This window comes from Salvelinus fontinalis, chromosome 14 (genome assembly GCF_029448725.1).
Source record: "Salvelinus fontinalis isolate EN_2023a chromosome 14, ASM2944872v1, whole genome shotgun sequence".
NCBI classification, from domain to species: domain Eukaryota; kingdom Metazoa; phylum Chordata; class Actinopteri; order Salmoniformes; family Salmonidae; genus Salvelinus; species Salvelinus fontinalis.
Genome location: NC_074678.1, coordinates 14,628,437 through 14,646,310, shown reverse-complemented (window position 1 = coordinate 14,646,310; position 17,874 = coordinate 14,628,437). Strand labels below are relative to the sequence as shown.

Below are 17,874 nucleotides of genomic sequence, written 5' to 3'. Positions count from 1 at the left end.
AACAATTTTGGCAGATAATTTTAGAAAGCGAGGGTCCAGATTGTCTAGCCCGGCTGATTTGTAGGGGTCCAAATTTTGCAGCACTTTCAGAATATCAGCTATCTGGATTTGGGTGAAGGAGAAGTGGGGGAGGCCAGGGCGAGTTGCTGTGGGGAGCGCAGGGCTGTTGACCGGGTTAGGGGTAGCCAGGTGGAAAGCATGGCCAGCCGTAGAAAAATGCTTATTTAAATTCTCAATTATTGTGCATTTATCAGTAGTGACAGTGTTTATTCTCCACGGACTTTACAGTGTCCCAGAACTTTTTTGAGGTTGTAATACAGGATGCAAATTTCTGTTTGAAAAGCTAACCTTAGCTTTCCTAACTGCCTGTGTATATTGGTTCCTAACTTCGCTGAAAAGTTGCATATCATGGGGGCCATTCAATGCTAATGCAGAACGCCACAAGATGTTTTTTTGCTGGTCAAGGGCAGACAGGTCTGGAGTGAACCAAGGGATATATCTATTCCTGGTTCTACATTTTTTGAATGGAGCATGCTTATTTAAGATGGTGAGGAAGGCACTTTTAAAGAATAACCAAGCATCCTCTACTGATGGGATGAGGTCAATTTCATTCCAGGATACCCCGGCCAGGTCGATTAGAAAGGCCTGTTCGCTGAAGTGTTTTAAGGAGCGTTTGACAGCAATGAGGGGTGGTCGTTTGACCGCAGACCCATTACGGATGCAGGCAATGAGGCAGTGATCGCTGAGATCTTGGTTGATAACAGCAGAGGTGTATTTGGAGGGCGAGTTAGTTAGGATGATATCTATGAGGGTGCCCCTGTTTACAGATTTGGGGTTGTACCTGGTAGGTTCATTGATAATTTGTGTGAGATTGAGGGCATCAAGCTTAGATTGTAGGATGGCCGGTGTGTCAAGCATGTCCCAGTTTAGGTCACCTAGCAGCACGAGCTCAGAAGATAGATGGGGGGCAATCAATTCACATATGGTGTCCAGGGCACAGCTGGGGGCAGATGGTGGTCTACAGCAAGCAGCAACGGTGAGAGACTTGTTTCTGGAAAGGTGAATTTTTAGAAGTAGAAGCTTGAATTGTTTTGTACAGACCTGGCTAGTAAGACAGAACACTGCAGGCTGTCTTTGCAGTAGATTGCAACACCGCCCCCTTTGGCAGTTTTATCTTGGCAGAAAATGTTATAGTTAGGGATGGAAATTACAGGGTTTTTGGTGGTTTTCCTAAGCCAGGATTCAGACACGGCTAAGACATCCGGGTTGGCAGAATGTGCTAGTGAATAAAGCAAACTTAGGGAGTAGGCTTCTAATTTTAACATACATGAAACCAAGGCTTTTACGTTTACTGAAGTCAACAAATGAGAGCACCTGGGGAGTAGGATTGGAGCTAGGCACTGCAGGTCCTGGATTAACCTCTACATCACCAGAGGAACAGATGAGAAGTAGGATAAGGGTACGGCTAAAGGCTATAAGAACTGGCAATCTAGCACGTTCGGAACAGAGAGTAAAAGGAGCAGGTTTCTGGGCACGATAGCATAGATTCAAGGCATAATGTACAGACAAAGGTATGGTAGGAAGAGAGTACATTGGTAAACCTAGGCATTGAGAAATGAGAGAGATATAGTCTCTAGAGACGTTTAAACCAGGTGATGTCATCGCGTATGTGGGAGGTGGAACAACATGGTTGGTTAAGGCATATTGAGCAGGGCTAGAGGCTCTACAGTGAAATAAGACAGTAATCACTAACCAGGACAGTAATGGACAAGGCATATTGATATTAGTGAGAGGCATGCGCAGCCAAGTGAATCGTATGGGTCCAGTGAGTGGTTGGCCTGGCTGGGGACACAGCGATTCAGGCCGTTAGCAGGCCGGGGCTAGCAGTTAGCAGGCCGGGGCTAGCAAGTTAGCAGAAGGGCCTTAGAGGGACGTCGCGATGGGGGAAAGTCTGTTTTTGCCTCCTCGTGCGGTGACGTCGTTAGACCAGTCGTGGAATTAGTAGGGTTCCAAGTAGCAGAGGGGTCCAAGAAACTGGCCGATGGATCAGCTAACAGTCCAATATGCTCTAGATAGCTAGCAGGCCACGGTTAGCAGAATGGGCATTCAGGGGACGTTGCGCCTGAGGGGCCTGTTGGGATCCTCGGGCAGATTATGTCGGTATTCCAGTCGTGAAGGATCGGCGGGGTTCCGTGCCCCGTACCGGCAGTAGAAGGGGTCCGGATATTGTAGCCGAGGAGTGGGCTTCAGGAGTAGCCCAGTAGCCCTCGCTTGGAGATTGGCCTAGCATGGGCTAGCTCCAGGCTAATTGGTGCTTGCTACGGAACGGAAACGTTAGCCAGGAGTAGTCAACTCGGGTTGCGGTTAGCTAGCTGCAATGGTCCAGGTGAAAAGGTTCAGAGTTTACGGTAGGAATCCGGGGATATGGAGAGAAAAATAGTTCCGTTATGCTCTGGTTTGAAACGCGTTGAACGAACTGGCAAGAGCTTTCCGAGCTAAAGGTTAGCTGATGACCGCTAGCAGTGTATAGCTGACTGGTAGCTGGTAGCTAGTTAGCTAGCTAGCTTCAGTTGAGGGATTCCAGTTCCGATTGAAGTAGAAATACTTTAGAAAAAACCAGATCCACACCACATTGGGCGAGGCGGGTTGCAGGAGAGTATTTTGAAGTTGAGGTTTAGGAAAAATATTAAAAAGAATGCGAAGAAAAATATATAAAAGCATATATATACACTGCTCAAAAAAATAAAGGGAACACTTAAACAACACAATGTAACTCCAAGTCAATCACACTTCTGTGAAATCAAACTGTCCACTTAGGAAGCAACACTGATTGACAATAAATTTCACATGCTGTTGTGCAAATGGAATAGACAAAAGGTGGAAATTATAGGCAATTAGTAAGACACCCCCAAAAATGGAATGGTTCTGCAGGTGGTGACCACACACCACTTCTCAGTTCCTATGCTTCCTGGCTGATGTTTTGGTCAGTTTTGAATGCTGGCGGTGATCTCACTCTAGTGGTAGCATGAGACGGAGTCTACAACCCACACAAGTGGCTCAGGTAGCGCAGTTCATCCAGGATGGCACATCAATGCGAGCTGTGGCAAAAAGGTTTGCTGTGTCTGTCAGCGTAGTGTCCAGAGCATGGAGGCGCTACCAGGAGACAGGCCAGTACATCAGGAGACGTGGAGGAGGCCGTAGGAGGGCAACAACCCAGCAGCAGGACCGCTACCTCCGCCTTTGTGCAAGGAGGAGCACTGCCAGAGCCCTGCAAAATGATCTCCAGCAGGCCACAAATGTGCATGTGTCAGCATATGGTCTCACAAGGGGTCTGAGGATCTCATCTCGGTACCTAATGGCAGTCAGGCTTCCTCTGGTGAGCACATGGAGGGCTGTGCGGCCCCATAAAGAAATGCCACCCCACACCATGACTGACCCACCGCCAAACCGGTCATGCTGGAGGATGTTGCAGGCAGCAGAACGTTCTTCACGGCGTCTCCAGACTCTGTCACGTCTGTCACATGTGTTCATGTGCTCAGTGTAAACCTGCTTTCATCTGTGAAGAGCACAGGGCGCCAGTGGCGAATTTGCCAATATTGGTGTTCTCTGGCAAATGCCAAACGTTCTGCACGGTGTTGGGCTGTAAGCACAACCCCCACCTGTGGACGTCGGGCCCTCATACCACCCTCATGGAGTCTGTTACTGACCGTTTGAGCAGACACATGCACATTTGTGGCCTGCTGGAGGTCATTTTGCAGGGCTCTGGCAGTGCACCTCCTTGCACAAAGGCGGAGGTAGCGGTCCTGCTGCTCGATTGTTGCCCTCCTACGGCCTCCTCCACGTCTCCTGATGTACTGGCCTGTCTCCTGGTAGCGCCTCCATGCTTTGGACACTACGCTGACAGACACAGCAAACCTTTTTGCCACAGCTCGCATTGATGTGCCATCCTGGATGAACTGCGCTACCTGAGCCACTTGTGTGGGTTGTAGACTCCGTCTCATGCTACCACTAGAGTGAGAGCACCGCCAGCATTCAAAAGTGACCAAAACATCAGCCAGGAAGCATAGGAACTGAGAAGTGGTGTGTGGTCACCACCTGTAGAACCATTCCATTTTTGGGGGTGTCTTACTAATTGCCTATAATTTCCACCTTTTGTCTATTCCATTTGCACAACAGCATGTTACATTTATTGTCAATCAGTGTTGCTTCCTAAGTGGACAGTTTGATTTCACAGAAGTGTGATTGACTTGGAGTTACATTGTGTTGTTTAAGTGTTCCCTTTATTTTTTTGAGCAGTGTACATGGGACAAGACAAAGACGTCTGACTGCTACGCCATCTTGGTTATTAGGTTGTGTGTCTGGCCCACAGGGCAGAATTAGGTCATGTAGTGGGGTTTTTATCAGAGTATAACTAGGCCAGTCCATATAGGGCAGGGATCATCAACTAGATTCAGGTGCGGGCTGATTTATTTTCTCTTGAGTGGAAGGGGGGGGGCATAATTACAAATAATTTCTAGACTGCAAATTGTCCTTCAGAAGCCCAAACAGATATGTTTTACTAAAACATAATAATTTCAAACCTTGCTTACATTTAAAGACCATCACATGTCTCTCTATTATGTGTGAGAATACTGGGGAATAGATTTCCTGTTATGTTTACAATCTTTTATGTACAACAATGAAAATAAAATACAAATTACATCTTTTTTAAATGTATTTATTTTTGCTCTGAAAACTTGGAGAGCCAAATAAACCCCCCCGTGGGCACCAGTTGGGGAACTGGTATAGGGGAAAGGAAAGTGGTGACACTAAATAGGGAAAGATGTTTTCCTCTAGAAAAACAACCCACAGACATGTGTCCAGTCCAGGCTCGCCATCCAACACACACAGACACACACAAAAAGACCAAGTCATGCATGAATGCACGCACGCACGCACACTCACACACATACACACAGTCACGCACACAGACCGAGACACACACGCACAGTCACATCCACACCCACCAACACACTGAGACACACACGCACACGCAATTCTGTGCTCCTCTGTCGGCTGTCGTGCTGTGGTCCCAGAGTGCCTAGAGGCCAGCTGTCCGTTTATCTTACAGGGGCAGAGAAATTAAGGGGGAGTAGAGAGGTGGGAGGGGGGAGTAGAGAGGTGGGAGGGGGGAGTAGAGAGGTGGGAGGGGGGAGTAGAGAGGTGGGAGGGGGGAGTAGAGAGGTGGGAGGGGGGAGTAGAGAGGTGGGAGGGGGGAGTAGGGAGGTGGGAGGGGGGAGTAGGGAGGTGGGGGTGGTGGGGAGTAGATGGTGAGGTGATGGTAGGGGGTACAGAGGAGTGGGGGTAGAGAGGGGAGGGGTGAAGGGGAGGGGGAAGGTATAGAGGGGAGCAGTGGTGTAAATTCTTTTGGGGTTATCTGTACTTTACTATTTATATTTTTGACAACTTTTATTTCGCTACATTCTTAAAGAAAATTATGTACTTTTTACTCCATACATTTTCACAGACACCCAAAAGTGCATTTTGAATGCTTAGCAGGACAGGGAAATGGTCAAATTCACACACTCAAGAGAACATCCCTGGTCATCTCTACTGCCTCTGATTTGGCGCACTCACTAAACACAAAGGCTTCGTTTGTAAATTATGTCTGAGTGTTGGAGTGTGCCCCTGGCTATCTGTAGATGGGAAAAAAAGTACATAGTGTCGTCTGGTTTGCTTAATATAAGGAATGTTTTATTATTTGTAATTTTAGCAATTATATTTACTTTTGATACTTAAGTATTTTTAAAACCTTAGACTTTTATTTAAGTAGTAATATATTGGGTGACTTTCACTTTTTCTTGAGTCATTTTCTATTAAGGTATCTTTACTTTTACTCATATGACAATTGGGTACTTTTTCAACCACTGGAGGGGAGTGGGGGGGTATGCATCTGATCCTGGTGCTAGTGGGGGCTGGGGATAGGCGAGGAGCCCCAATCCTGTACCCCTCACAAATAACTCCGCGAAACTAGACCCCCTGTACCCCCCACCTCTGCCCGTCCCAACCCCCCGTTCCCTGGCGACCGTACACCCATACACACAGCCTGCACATAAACACATCATGATAGCTGGACAAGCTACAGCCTGGATAAATATTTCTGTAGCAGTTAATTAGGTAGAACTGATCCCATTCCAACAAGGCGGCCTGGTCCTCTCCTTCCCTACCCCACCCTGGCCCTCTCCTTCCCCCCACCCCACCCTGGCCCCCTCCTTCCCCCCACCCCACCCTGGCCCTCTCCTTCCCCCCCACCCCACCCTGGCCCTCTCCTTCCCCCCCACCCCACCCTGGCCCTCTCCTTCCCCCCCACCCCACCCTGGCCCTCTCCTTCCCCCCCACCCCACCCTGGCCCTCTCCTTCCCCCCCACCCCACCCTGGCCCTCTCCTTCCCCTCACACCACCCTGACCCTCTCGTTCCCCCCACCCCACCCTGGCCCTCCCTCCCCACCCCCCACCCCACCTTGACACTCTCCTCCCCCCCCCACCCCACCCTGACACTCTCCTTCCCCCCACCCTGACACTTTCCTTCCCCCCCACCCCACCCTGGCCCTCTCCTTCCCCTCACACCACCCTGACCCTCTCGTTCCCCCCACCCCACCCTGATCCTCTCCTTCCCCCCCACCCCACCCTGACACTCTTCTTCCCCCCACCCTGGCCCTCCCTCCCCACCCCCCACCCCACCTTGACACTCTCCTTCCCCCCCCCCCCCACCCCACCCTGACACTCTCCTTCCCCCCACCCTGACACTTTCCTCCCCCCCCACCCCACCCTGGCCCTCTCCTTCCCCCCACCCTGGCCCTCTCCTTCCCCCCCCACCCCACCCTGGCCCTCTCCTTCCCCCCCCACCCCACCCTGGCCCTCTCCTTCCCCCCCCACCCTGGCCCTCTCCTTCCCCCCCACCCTGGCCCTCTCCTTCCCCCCCACCCCACACTGGCCCTCTCCTTCCCCCCCACCCCACCCTGGCCCTTTCCTTCCCCCCCACCCCACCCTGGCCCTCTCCTTCCCCTCACACCACCCTGACCCTCTCCTCCCCCCCCCACCCCACCTTGACACTCTCCTTCCCCCCCACCCCACCCTGACACTTTCCTTCCCCCCACCCTGACACTTTCCTTCCCCCCCACCCCACCCTGGCCCTCTCCTTCCCCTCACACCACCCCGGCCCTCTCCTTCCCCTCACACCACCCTGACCCTCTCCTTCCCCCCACCCCACCCTGGCCCTCTCCTTCCCCCCACCCCACCCTGACCCTCTCCTTCCCCCCCACCCCACCCTGACACTTTCCTTCCCCCCACCCTGACACTTTCCTTCCCCCCCACCCCACCCTGGCCCTCTCCTTCCCCTCACACCACCCTGACCCTCTCCTTCCCCTCACACCACCCTGACCCTCTCCTTCCCCCCACCCCACCCTGACACTTTCCTTCCCCCCACCCTGACACTTTCCTTCCCCCCCACCCCACCCTGACCCTCTCCTTCCCCTCACACCACCCTGACCCTCTCCTTCCCCCCACCCCACCCTGACCCTCTCCTTCCCCCCCACCCCACCCTGACCCTCTCCTTCCCCCCACCCCACCTTGACACTCTCCTTCCCCCCGACCCCACCCCTTTATAGCTCTCTCTCTAGCTCCTTTTCTCTCTCTCTCTCTATCTGTGTGTGTGTGGAGTATATTTAGACTGCACTACTCTCACACAACAGGACATTTCACACACACCTGTGCGCATGCTGTCACACACACTTTCTCTGTTGACTGCAATTAAGGCCATTTAACAGCAGAGACGGTGACAGATTGCAGAAGGGACCTATTTGAATGATGGTTTGTCTTGTTGACTTTTAACTCTACATCTGAATGTGTTTTCTCTGGTATACTATGCATTAATTCTCTCCTTCTCTCTACTCCCTCTGTCTTTTTCCTCTTTACTCTCTCTGTCTTGCCTCTTTTTTCCTCTTTACTCTCTCTGTCTTGCCTCTTTTTTCCTCTTTACTCTCTCTCTGTCTTGCCTCTTTTTTCCTCTTTACTCTCTCTCTGTCTTGCCTCTTTTTTCCTCTTTACTCTCTCTGTCTTGCCTCTTTTTTCCTCTTTACTCTCTCTCTGTCTTGCCTCTTTTTTCCTCTTTACTCTCTCTCTGCCTTGCCTCTTTTTTCCTCTTTACTCTCTCTCTGTCTTGCCTCTTTTTTCCTCTTTACTCTCTCTCTGCCTTGCCTCTTTTTTCCTCTTTACTCTCTCTGCCTTGCCTCTTTTTTCCTCTTTACTCTCTCTCTGCCTTGCCTCTTTTTTCCTCTTTACTCTTTCTCTGTCTTGCCTCTTTTTTCCTCTTTACTCTCTCTGTCTTGCCTCTTTTTTCCTCTTTACTCTCTCTGCCTTGCCTCTTTTTTCCTCTTTACTCTCTCTCTGTCTTGCCTCTTTTTTCCTCTTTACTCTCTCTCTGCCTTGCCTCTTTTTTCCTCTTTACTCTCTCTCTGCCTTGCCTCTTTTTTCCTCTTTACTCTCTCTCTGTCTTGCCTCTTTTTTCCTCTTTACTCTCTCTGCCTTGCCTCTTTTTTCCTCTTTACTCTCTCTCTGCCTTGCCTCTTTTTTCCTCTTTACTCTCTCTCTGCCTTGCCTCTTTTTTCCTCTTTACTCTCTCTCTGCCTTGCCTCTTTTTTCCTCTTTACTCTTTCTCTGTCTTGCCTCTTTTTTCCTCTTTACTCTCTCTGCCTTGCCTCTTTTTTCCTCTTTACTCTCTCTCTGCCTTGCCTCTTTTTTCCTCTTTACTCTCTCTCTGCCTTGCCTCTTTTTTCCTCTTTACTCTTTCTCTGTCTTGCCTCTTTTTTCCTCTTTACTCTCTCTGCCTTGCCTCTTTTTTCCTCTTTACTCTCTCTCTGCCTTGCCTCTTTTTTCCTCTTTACTCTTTCTCTGTCTTGCCTCTTTTTTCCTCTTTACTCTCTCTGCCTTGCCTCTTTTTTCCTCTTTACTCTCTCTCTGCCTTGCCTCTTTTTTCCTCTTTACTCTCTCTCTGCCTTGCCTCTTTTTTCCTCTTTACTCTCTCTCTGCCTTGCCTCTTTTTTCCTCTTTACTCTTTCTCTGTCTTGCCTCTTTTTTCCTCTTTACTCTCTCTGCCTTGCCTCTTTTTTCCTCTTTACTCTCTCTCTGCCTTGCCTCTTTTTTCCTCTTTACTCTCTCTCTGCCTTGCCTCTTTTTTCCTCTTTACTCTTTCTCTGTCTTGCCTCTTTTTTCCTCTTTACTCTCTCTGCCTTGCCTCTTTTTTCCTCTTTACTCTCTCTCTGCCTTGCCTCTTTTTTCCTCTTTACTCTTTCTCTGTCTTGCCTCTTTTTTCCTCTTTACTCTCTCTGCCTTGCCTCTTTTTTCCTCTTTACTCTCTCTCTGCCTTGCCTCTTTTTTCCTCTTTACTCTCTCTCTGTCTTGCCTCTTTTTTCCTCTTTACTCTCTCTGTCTTGCCTCTTTTTTCCTCTTTACTCTCTCTCTGCCTTGCCTCTTTTTTCCTCTTTACTCTCTCTCTGCCTTGCCTCTTTTTTCCTCTTTACTCTCTCTCTGTCTTGCCTCTTTTTTCCTCTTTACTCTTTCTTTCAATTCAATTTGCTTTATTGGTATGACATAACAATGTACATATTGCCAAAGCTTACTTTGGATATTTACAATATTAAGATAATAAGAATCAAAATTGTCAACGGGACAACAGTAACAACAATAACCAAGGGTCAAAATAACCATACATTAAACAATAACAATAATTATACAGTAGAGGACATGTGCAGGTTGATTGGTCTGTCAGACACTGTCCCTCATCTTATGGCAGGCAGCAATGTAGTTTTGTTTTGATTGTGTTGTAATTTGTTTAATTCTGATTGATTGGATGTTCTGTTCCTGCGACTTCAGTGTGTCTTGGCATTGCAGCGCTTGGTAATGATATCAGAGGGGGTCACTGTATTTTAGATGTTTCCAAAACTGAATTGCTCTTTTTTTTAGTATTTATTATTAGTGGATATTGGCCTAATTCTGCCCTGCATGCATTGTTTGTAGTTTTCCTCTGGACATGTAGGAGAATCTTACAGAACTCTGCACGCAGGGTTTGTAGTTTTCCTCTGGACATGTAGGAGAATCTTACAGAACTCAGCATGCAGGGTTTGTAGTTTTCCTCTGGACATGTAGGAGAATCTTACAGAAGTCTGCATGCAGGGTTTGTAGTTTTCCTCTGGACATGTAGGAGAATCTTACAGAACTCTGCATGCAGGGTTTGTAGTTTTCCTCTGGACATGTAGGAGAATCTTACAGAAGTCTGCATGCAGGGTTTGTAGTTTTCCTCTGGACATGTAGGAGAATCTTACAGAACTCTGCATGCAGGGTTTCAACCTCTTAACTCTCTCTCTTTCTCTCTCTCTCTCTGTCTTTCTCTCTCATTCTCTCTTTACTCTCTCTCTCTCTGTCTTTCTCTCTCATTCTCTCTTTACTCTCTCTCTGTCTTTCTCTCTCATTCTCTCTACTCTCTCTCTCTGTCTTTCTCTCTCATTCTCTCTTTACTCTCTCTCTCTGTCTTTCTCTTCCTCTCTCTGTGTTTTGCGTCTCTCGTTCTCTCTTAATTAAATGTTCAAATCAATTTCAAATGTTTTATTCGTATGTCATTCCTGTAGATATATTGTAACAACAACTTCTCTCTCTAGATGCCTGTGTGTTCGTACTTCCTGAAGGGTATATGTAACAACAGTAGCTGTCCCTACAGCCATGTATATGTGTCCCGCAAAGCTGCTGTGTGCCAGGACTTCATCAAGGGGTACTGCCCTCAGGGTCAGAAGGTATAACACACACATACACACACGTACACAGTCAGTCACTCACAAACATTCTCTCCATCTCTCTCTTTATCATGATCTACTGCCCTGTGGCAGAAAAGGTACATTCACACTCATGTACATCCTCTACACAGATATACACTACATTGCCAAAAGTATGTGGACACCTGCTTGTCAAACATCACATTCCATAGGCATGGACATTAATATGGAGTTGGTCCCCCCTTTGCTGTTAGAACAGCCTCCACTCTGCTGGGAAGGCTTTCCACTAGATGTTGGAACATTGCTGCAGGGACTTGCTTCCATTCAGCCACGAGCATTAGTGAGGTCGGGCACTGATGTGGCTGGCTTGCAGTCTGTGTTCCAATTTATCCCAAAGGTGTTCGATGGAGTTGGGGTCAGGACTCTGTGCAGGCCAGTCAAGTTCTTCCACACTGATCTTGACAAAGGATTTCTGTATGGACCTCACTTTGTGCACGGGGGTATTGTCATGCTGAAACAGGAAAGGGCCTTCCCCAAACTGTTGCCACAAAGTGTGAAGCACAGAATCGTCTAGAATGTCATTGTAGGCTATAGTGTAAAGATTTATCTTCCCTGGAACTAAGGGGCCTAGCCCGAATAATGAATAACAGCTCCAGACCATTGTTCCTCCTCCACCAAACTTTACAGTAGGCACTATGCATTGGGGCAGGTAGCATTCTCCTGTTATCCACCAAACCCAGATTCATTCGTTGGACTGCCAGATGGTGAAGCGTGATTCATCACTCCAGAGAACGTGTTTCCACTGCTCCAGAGTCTAATGGAGGAGAGCTTTACACCCCTCTAGCCGATGCTTAGCATTGCGCATGGTGATCTTAGGGTTGTGTGCGGCTGCTCTGCCATAGAAACCCATTTCATTAAGCTGCCAACAAATAGATCTTGTGCTGATGTTGCTTCCAGAAGTATTTTGGAACTCGGTAGTGGGTGTTGCAACCGAGGACAGACGATTTTTACACGCTTAAGCACTTAGCGATCCCATTCTGTGAGCTTGTGTGGCCTACACAGGAGGTTTGGAAGAACTAGCTTTTGGTAATGACTGGAGAGGAAAGTCACAGAGCTCTTCAGTAAGGCAATTTTACTGCCAATGTTTGTCTATGGAGATTGCCTGGCTGTTTGCTCGATTTTATACACCTGTCCATAGTGACATCACCCCTGTTCCTACATTCACCCCTAATACCACTTCTATTCTCTTCTCTACTTCCTTCCCTTTGTCTTTATCACTCCTCTATCCTTTCTTATACCCCTCCCTATATCCTCTCCTCTATCATTACTTTTCCCTCCCTCCCTACCTCCCTTCCCCTCTCCTCTATCCTTCCTTCCTTTCCTCTATCCTTCCTTCCTCTGTCTCCGTCTCGCTCTCTCTCTCCGTCTCTCTCTCCGTCTCGCTCTCTCTCTCTCTCTCGCTCTCTCTCTCCGTCTCGCTCTCTCTCTCCGTCTCGCTCTCTCTCTCCCTCTCGCTCTCTCTCTCCCTCTCGCTCTCTCTCTCCGTCTCGCTCTCTCTCTCCGTCTCGCTCTCTCTCCGTCTCGCTCTCTCCGTCTCGCTCTCTCTCCGTCTCGCTCTCTCTCCGTCTCGCTCTCTCTCCGTCTCGCTCTCTCTCCGTCTCGCTCTCTCTCCGTCTCGCTCTCTCTCCGTCTCGCTCTCTCTCCGTCTCGCTCTCTCTCTCTCCGTCTCGCTCTCTCTCTCTCCGTCTCGCTCTCTCTCTCTCCGTCTCGCTCTCTCTCTCTCCGTCTCGCTCTCTCTCTCTCTCCGTCTCGCTCTCTCTCTCTCTCCGTCTCGCTCTCTCTCTCTCTCCGTCTCGCTCTCTCTCTCTCTCCGTCTCGCTCTCTCTCTCTCTCCGTCTCGCTCTCTCTCTCTCTCCGTCTCGCTCTCTCTCTCTCCGTCTCGCTCTCTCTCTCTCTCTCTCCGTCTCGCTCTCTCTCTCTCCGTCTCGCTCTCTCTCTCTCTCCGTCTCGCTCTCTCTCTCTCTCTCTCCGTCTCGCTCTCTCTCTCTCTCCGTCTCGCTCTCTCTCTCTCTCCGTCTCGCTCTCTCTCTCTCTCCGTCTCGCTCTCTCTCTCTCTCCGTCTCGCTCCGGCTCCGTCTCGCGCTCGCTCTGTCTGTCTGTTTTTGTTTCTGAGTGTCTGTGTAGCACATGCTTTTTCACACTGTCAGGCCTCATTTAAATATTGCACAGAGAAATGAGTATATAAAACAAAAGGGATATTAATATTTATTCTATTAGCTGAAGTGCTTAGGTCTGTGATATTCCCTGTGTGTGTGTGTGTGTGTGTGTAGCGCAGTGTGCTAGCTGGCGGCTGCGTGATGGATAGCAGGCAGTAATTATAGATGGAGAAAGTGCTGATGATGGCTGTATGGGGCAGGCAGACACTCCAGCAGTTCAGGGGTTAACCCTGCTTCTCTCTCTCTCTCTCGATCTCCATCTTCTTCTCTCGTTCCATCTCTCACTTTGTCTCCTGCTTCCTTATCCGTCCTTCGCTCTCTCCCTCTCTTCTCTATCTACCCCCCACCAGTACCACCTTCACTTTCATTCTCCATCCTTATTCCTCTTATCCCCCTTTTCTTGTCTCTTTCACTTTTTTGTTCATTTGCTCCTCTCTTTCTCATTTCCTCCAATTCGGTCTCTTTCTTGGTCTCTCCTTCTCTCATCCCCCTGATCTCCCACCTTTCCATCTCCACAACTCTTTCAACTTCCCTTCCTCTCTTTTCAACCCCAATCCACCCCCCCGTGTCTCTCCACCACCCCTGTGTCTCTCCACCGCCCCCTCCGTGTGTCTCTCCACCGCCCTCCTCCGTGTGTCTCTCCACCACCCTCCTCCGTGTGTCTCTCCACCGCCCTCCTCCGTGTGTCTCTCCACCGCCCTCCTCCGTGTGTCTCTCCACCGCCCTCCTCCGTGTGTCTCTCCACCACCCTCCTCCGTGTGTCTCTCCACCACCCTCCTCCGTGTGTCTCTCCACCACCCTCCTCCGTGTGTCTCTCCACCGCCCTCCTCCGTGTGTCTCTCCACCGCCCTCATCCGTGTGTCTCTCCACCGCCCTCATCCGTGTGTCTCTCCACCGCCCTCATCCGTGTGTCTCTCCACCGCCCTCCTCCGTGTGTCTCTCCACCGCCCTCCTCCGTGTGTCTCTCCACCGCCCTCATCCGTGTGTCTCTCCACCACCCTCCTCCGTGTGTCTCTCCACCACCCTCCTCCGTGTGTCTCTCCACCACCCTCCTCCGTGTGTCTCTCCACCACCCTCCTCCGTGTGTCTCTCCACCGCCCTCCTCCGTGTGTCTCTCCACCGCCCTCCTCCGTGTGTCTCTCCACCACCCTCCTCCGTGTGTCTCTCCACCGCCCTCCTCCGTGTGTCTCTCCACCGCCCTCCTCCGTGTGTCTCTCCACCGCCCTCCTCCGTGTGTCTCTCCACCGCCCTCCTCCGTGTGTCTCTCCACCACCCTCCTCCGTGTGTCTCTCCACCACCCTCCTCCGTGTGTCTCTCCACCGCCCTCCTCCGTGTGTCTCTCCACCGCCCTCATCCGTGTGTCTCTCCACCGCCCTCCTCCGTGTGTCTCTCCACCGCCCTCCTCCGTGTGTCTCTCCACCGCCCTCATCCGTGTGTCTCTCCACCGCCCTCATCCGTGTGTCTCTCCACCGCCCTCCTCCGTGTGTCTCTCCACCGCCCTCCTCCGTGTGTCTCTCCACCGCCCTCCTCCGTGTGTCTCTCCACCGCCCTCCTCCGTGTGTCTCTCCACCGCCCTCCTCCGTGTGTCTCTCCACCACCCTCCTCCGTGTGTCTCTCCACCACCCTCCTCCGTGTGTCTCTCCACCGCCCTCCTCCGTGTGTCTCTCCACCGCCCTCCTCCGTGTGTCTCTCCACCGCCCTCCTCCGTGTGTCTCTCCACCGCCCTCATCCGTGTGTCTCTCCACCGCCCTCCTCCGTGTGTCTCTCCACCGCCCTCCTCCGTGTGTCTCTCCACCGCCCTCATCCGTGTGTCTCTCCACCGCCCTCATCCGTGTGTCTCTCCACCGCCCTCCTCCGTGTGTCTCTCCACCGCCCTCCTCCGTGTGTCTCTCCACCGCCCTCATCCGTGTGTCTCTCCACCGCCCTCCTCCGTGTGTCTCTCCACCGCCCTCCTCCGTGTGTCTCTCCACCGCCCTCCTCCGTGTGTCTCTCCACCGCCCTCCTCCGTGTGTCTCTCCACCGCCCTCCTCCGTGTGTCTCTCCACCGCCCTCCTCCGTGTGTCTCTCCACCGCCCTCCTCCGTGTGTCTCTCCACCGCCCTCCTCCGTGTGTCTCTCCACCGCCCTCATCCGTGTGTCTCTCCACCGCCCTCCTCCGTGTGTCTCTCCACCACCCTCCTCCGTGTGTCTCTCCACCACCCTCCTCCGTGTGTCTCTCCACCACCCTCCTCCGTGTGTCTCTCCACCACCCTCCTCCGTGTGTCTCTCCACCACCCTCCTCCGTGTGTCTCTCCACCACCCTCCTCCGTGTGTCTCTCCACCACCCTCCTCCGTGTGTCTCTCCACCACCCTCCTCCGTGTGTCTCTCCACCCTCCGCCGTATCCCTCCATCCCCCCTCGGTGTGTCTCTCCAACACCCCCTCGGTGTGTCTCTCCGTTGCCTCTCCAACACCCCCTCGGTGTCTCTCCACCCTCCTCGGTGTCTCTCCACCCTCCTCGCTCCACCCTCCCTGGTGTCTCTCCACCCTCCTCGGTGTCTCTCCACCCTCCTTGTCCACCGCCCCCTCGGTGTGTCTCTCCACCGCCCCCTCGGTGTGTCTCTCCACCGCCCCCTCGGTGTGTCTCTCCACCCTCCTCCGTGTCTCTCCACCCTCCTCCGTGTCTCTCCACCCTCCTCCGTGTCTCTCCACCCTCCTCCGTGTCTCTCCACCCTCCTCCGTGTCTCTCCACCCTCCTCCGTGTCTCTCCACCCTCCTCTGTGTCTTTTTTCTCTCAGCCTCTCTCCTCCTTTCCCCCTTCTCTCCACCTCCCTCTTTCCCCCTTCTCTCTCTATAATGGTAAATGTGCTGACTCGTCCTGGTTTGGGGCCCAGTGGAGAGAGCTCTTCTAATAGGGCCCTGAGACATCCCAGCATTCCTTAAATCAAGTGGAAAATTGTTAACTTGGTGTGGAATAAAGATGTTCTGTCCACTTTCACTTTTCTTTTTTTTAAATCTTCCATTTCTCAGCTCTCTCTCTCTCTTCAGTGTTTTATGAAAATGACAATGTATGAGACAGCTGTGAGTCTTAGTGGACTTGGCTTTTAGCTCAATCCGCCCCCATCTCCTTATACTGGAGAAAGGCTCTAAACTGTTGTAAGGCTTTGTATGGTCCCATTCCCTGGTCTATAGACCAGCACTATAGCCCCTGGGTGGATATTAGTTAGAATGTAAAGGGTTGAAAATCTGCCCCTCCACTCAGACTGTTGAATTGGAACAGACCGATACTGTAATAGAGACAGACAGGCCTTGCTACATTTTCCAAATGGCGCCAATGTTTACGTAAGGCATAAATACATATAGAATTTGTCCAAATCAAGACTTCCCATGTGTTTGTGAGTGTTTTGGTTTGCCTCTTCCTAAAAGCTGAAAGTGAGCTGAGTCTAAGATCTAACCTGGTCTGGTCCCTGGGGTGCAGGACATGGATGTGATGGGGGTTTGGGAGTTAGGGGTACAGGGGGTATGGGTGGTGATGGTAGCAGAAGGTAAGGTGCCTCATTTGGGAGAAGAGAGGGGTGCCAGGGCTGCAGGGATCATGGGGTGACCTGGAGTCCAAAGTGTTCCCGGAAACTCGATCTACAGACCCCTCCACCCCCCCACCCCCCGCCCCCCCCCCCCCCCCCCCTCTCTTTATTTCTGGCAGGCAGCCATTGCGAGTGTACCCATGAGTTTACCAGTTACGTTGCCTACCGCACAAATGCCTGGCCGTCCCGTCTTCAGTCAGCTGTTCGCTCCACACCTTTTTTAAATATATTTTATTTTCATTATCTATAACCGTTGGTTTAAGGGTTATATGGTAATTGTGTCAGCCCTGCACACTCTGTCCGTCACACACACACACTCATACCGTCTCACACACACACACACTCTGACCGCCACACACACACACTCTGACCGCCACACACACACTCTGACCGCCACACACACACACCTGAAACACAGTAACTCACCACACACATCCCATGTCCGCTTCCCGTGATCTGTTAGACTCCTTTGTGTCTGTCCTCTCCTCTGTCCTCCTCAGTGTAAGAAGAAGCACACCCTGGTGTGTCCAGACTTCTCCAGTACTGGCTCCTGTCCCCAAGGGGCCCATTGTAAGCTCCAGCACCGTCAGAGGGCCAAACGCATCACTCCTAACGCCAGGGCAGCTACAGGCCCCTCCACCACCCCGGCCAAGAAGGCCCGTACCAAGAGGTCAGGACACAGGCTCTCGGTCAAGATAATCATGCAATAAACCCAATGTGCAAAACTGGTTTCAATGTAATTTCAACCAGTTTTACCCGTTAGAAAGTGGAATGGAATAAATGTAATGAACATTTGAAATGTAACAATAAGTTAATAGACAAAAGTAATACAATATAAAAAGATGTTTGGTTCAGATATGTACAGATTGAATGAATCACAGCGGATGTTTTCTCCTCCCTCCCAGGACCAGCCTGTCAGTGGTTCTCCCTCAGGCCCAAGCAGCAGAGGGTTCTGCTCAGGCAGATCCATCGACACCCTCGTCCTCGGGTCGTCACAACACCAAGCTGCCATCCTTCATCTCCCTTTCCAGCTCCCCAGAGGATGCAGACGCTCCGGACACGCCCCCCGTCGACAGGTCAGAGGTCACAGGTGAGAGGGCATACAGTGACCAGGTTATGGTCCAGGTTAATGTTGTGTCCTACAAAGGTCAGGAAACTGTCTCTGTGGATGCCATGTTGGCTCCTATGGAACACAACTTGACCTGGAGGGGTGGGCTCATCAAACAGAACGTTGGAACATTGTGGTGATCATTGTAAGCACAGGGATTCATCCAGCTGGCCCACGTGTTTAAGAC

At 51.2% G+C, this 17,874-nt stretch overlaps 1 protein-coding gene across 1 annotated transcript in view; it reads left to right on the top strand.

Moving 5' to 3' along the window:
* Positions 1-17,874, top strand: part of LOC129869526 (zinc finger CCCH domain-containing protein 3-like) — a 112,196-nt gene that overhangs the window by 88,502 nt on the left and 5,820 nt on the right. The window contains exons 9-11 of the mRNA XM_055944001.1: positions 10,692-10,823; positions 17,080-17,249; positions 17,485-17,669. Coding sequence (XP_055799976.1) covers positions 10,692-10,823; positions 17,080-17,249; positions 17,485-17,669 — 487 coding nt within the window. The remainder of the gene's footprint in view (positions 1-10,691; positions 10,824-17,079; positions 17,250-17,484; positions 17,670-17,874) is intronic.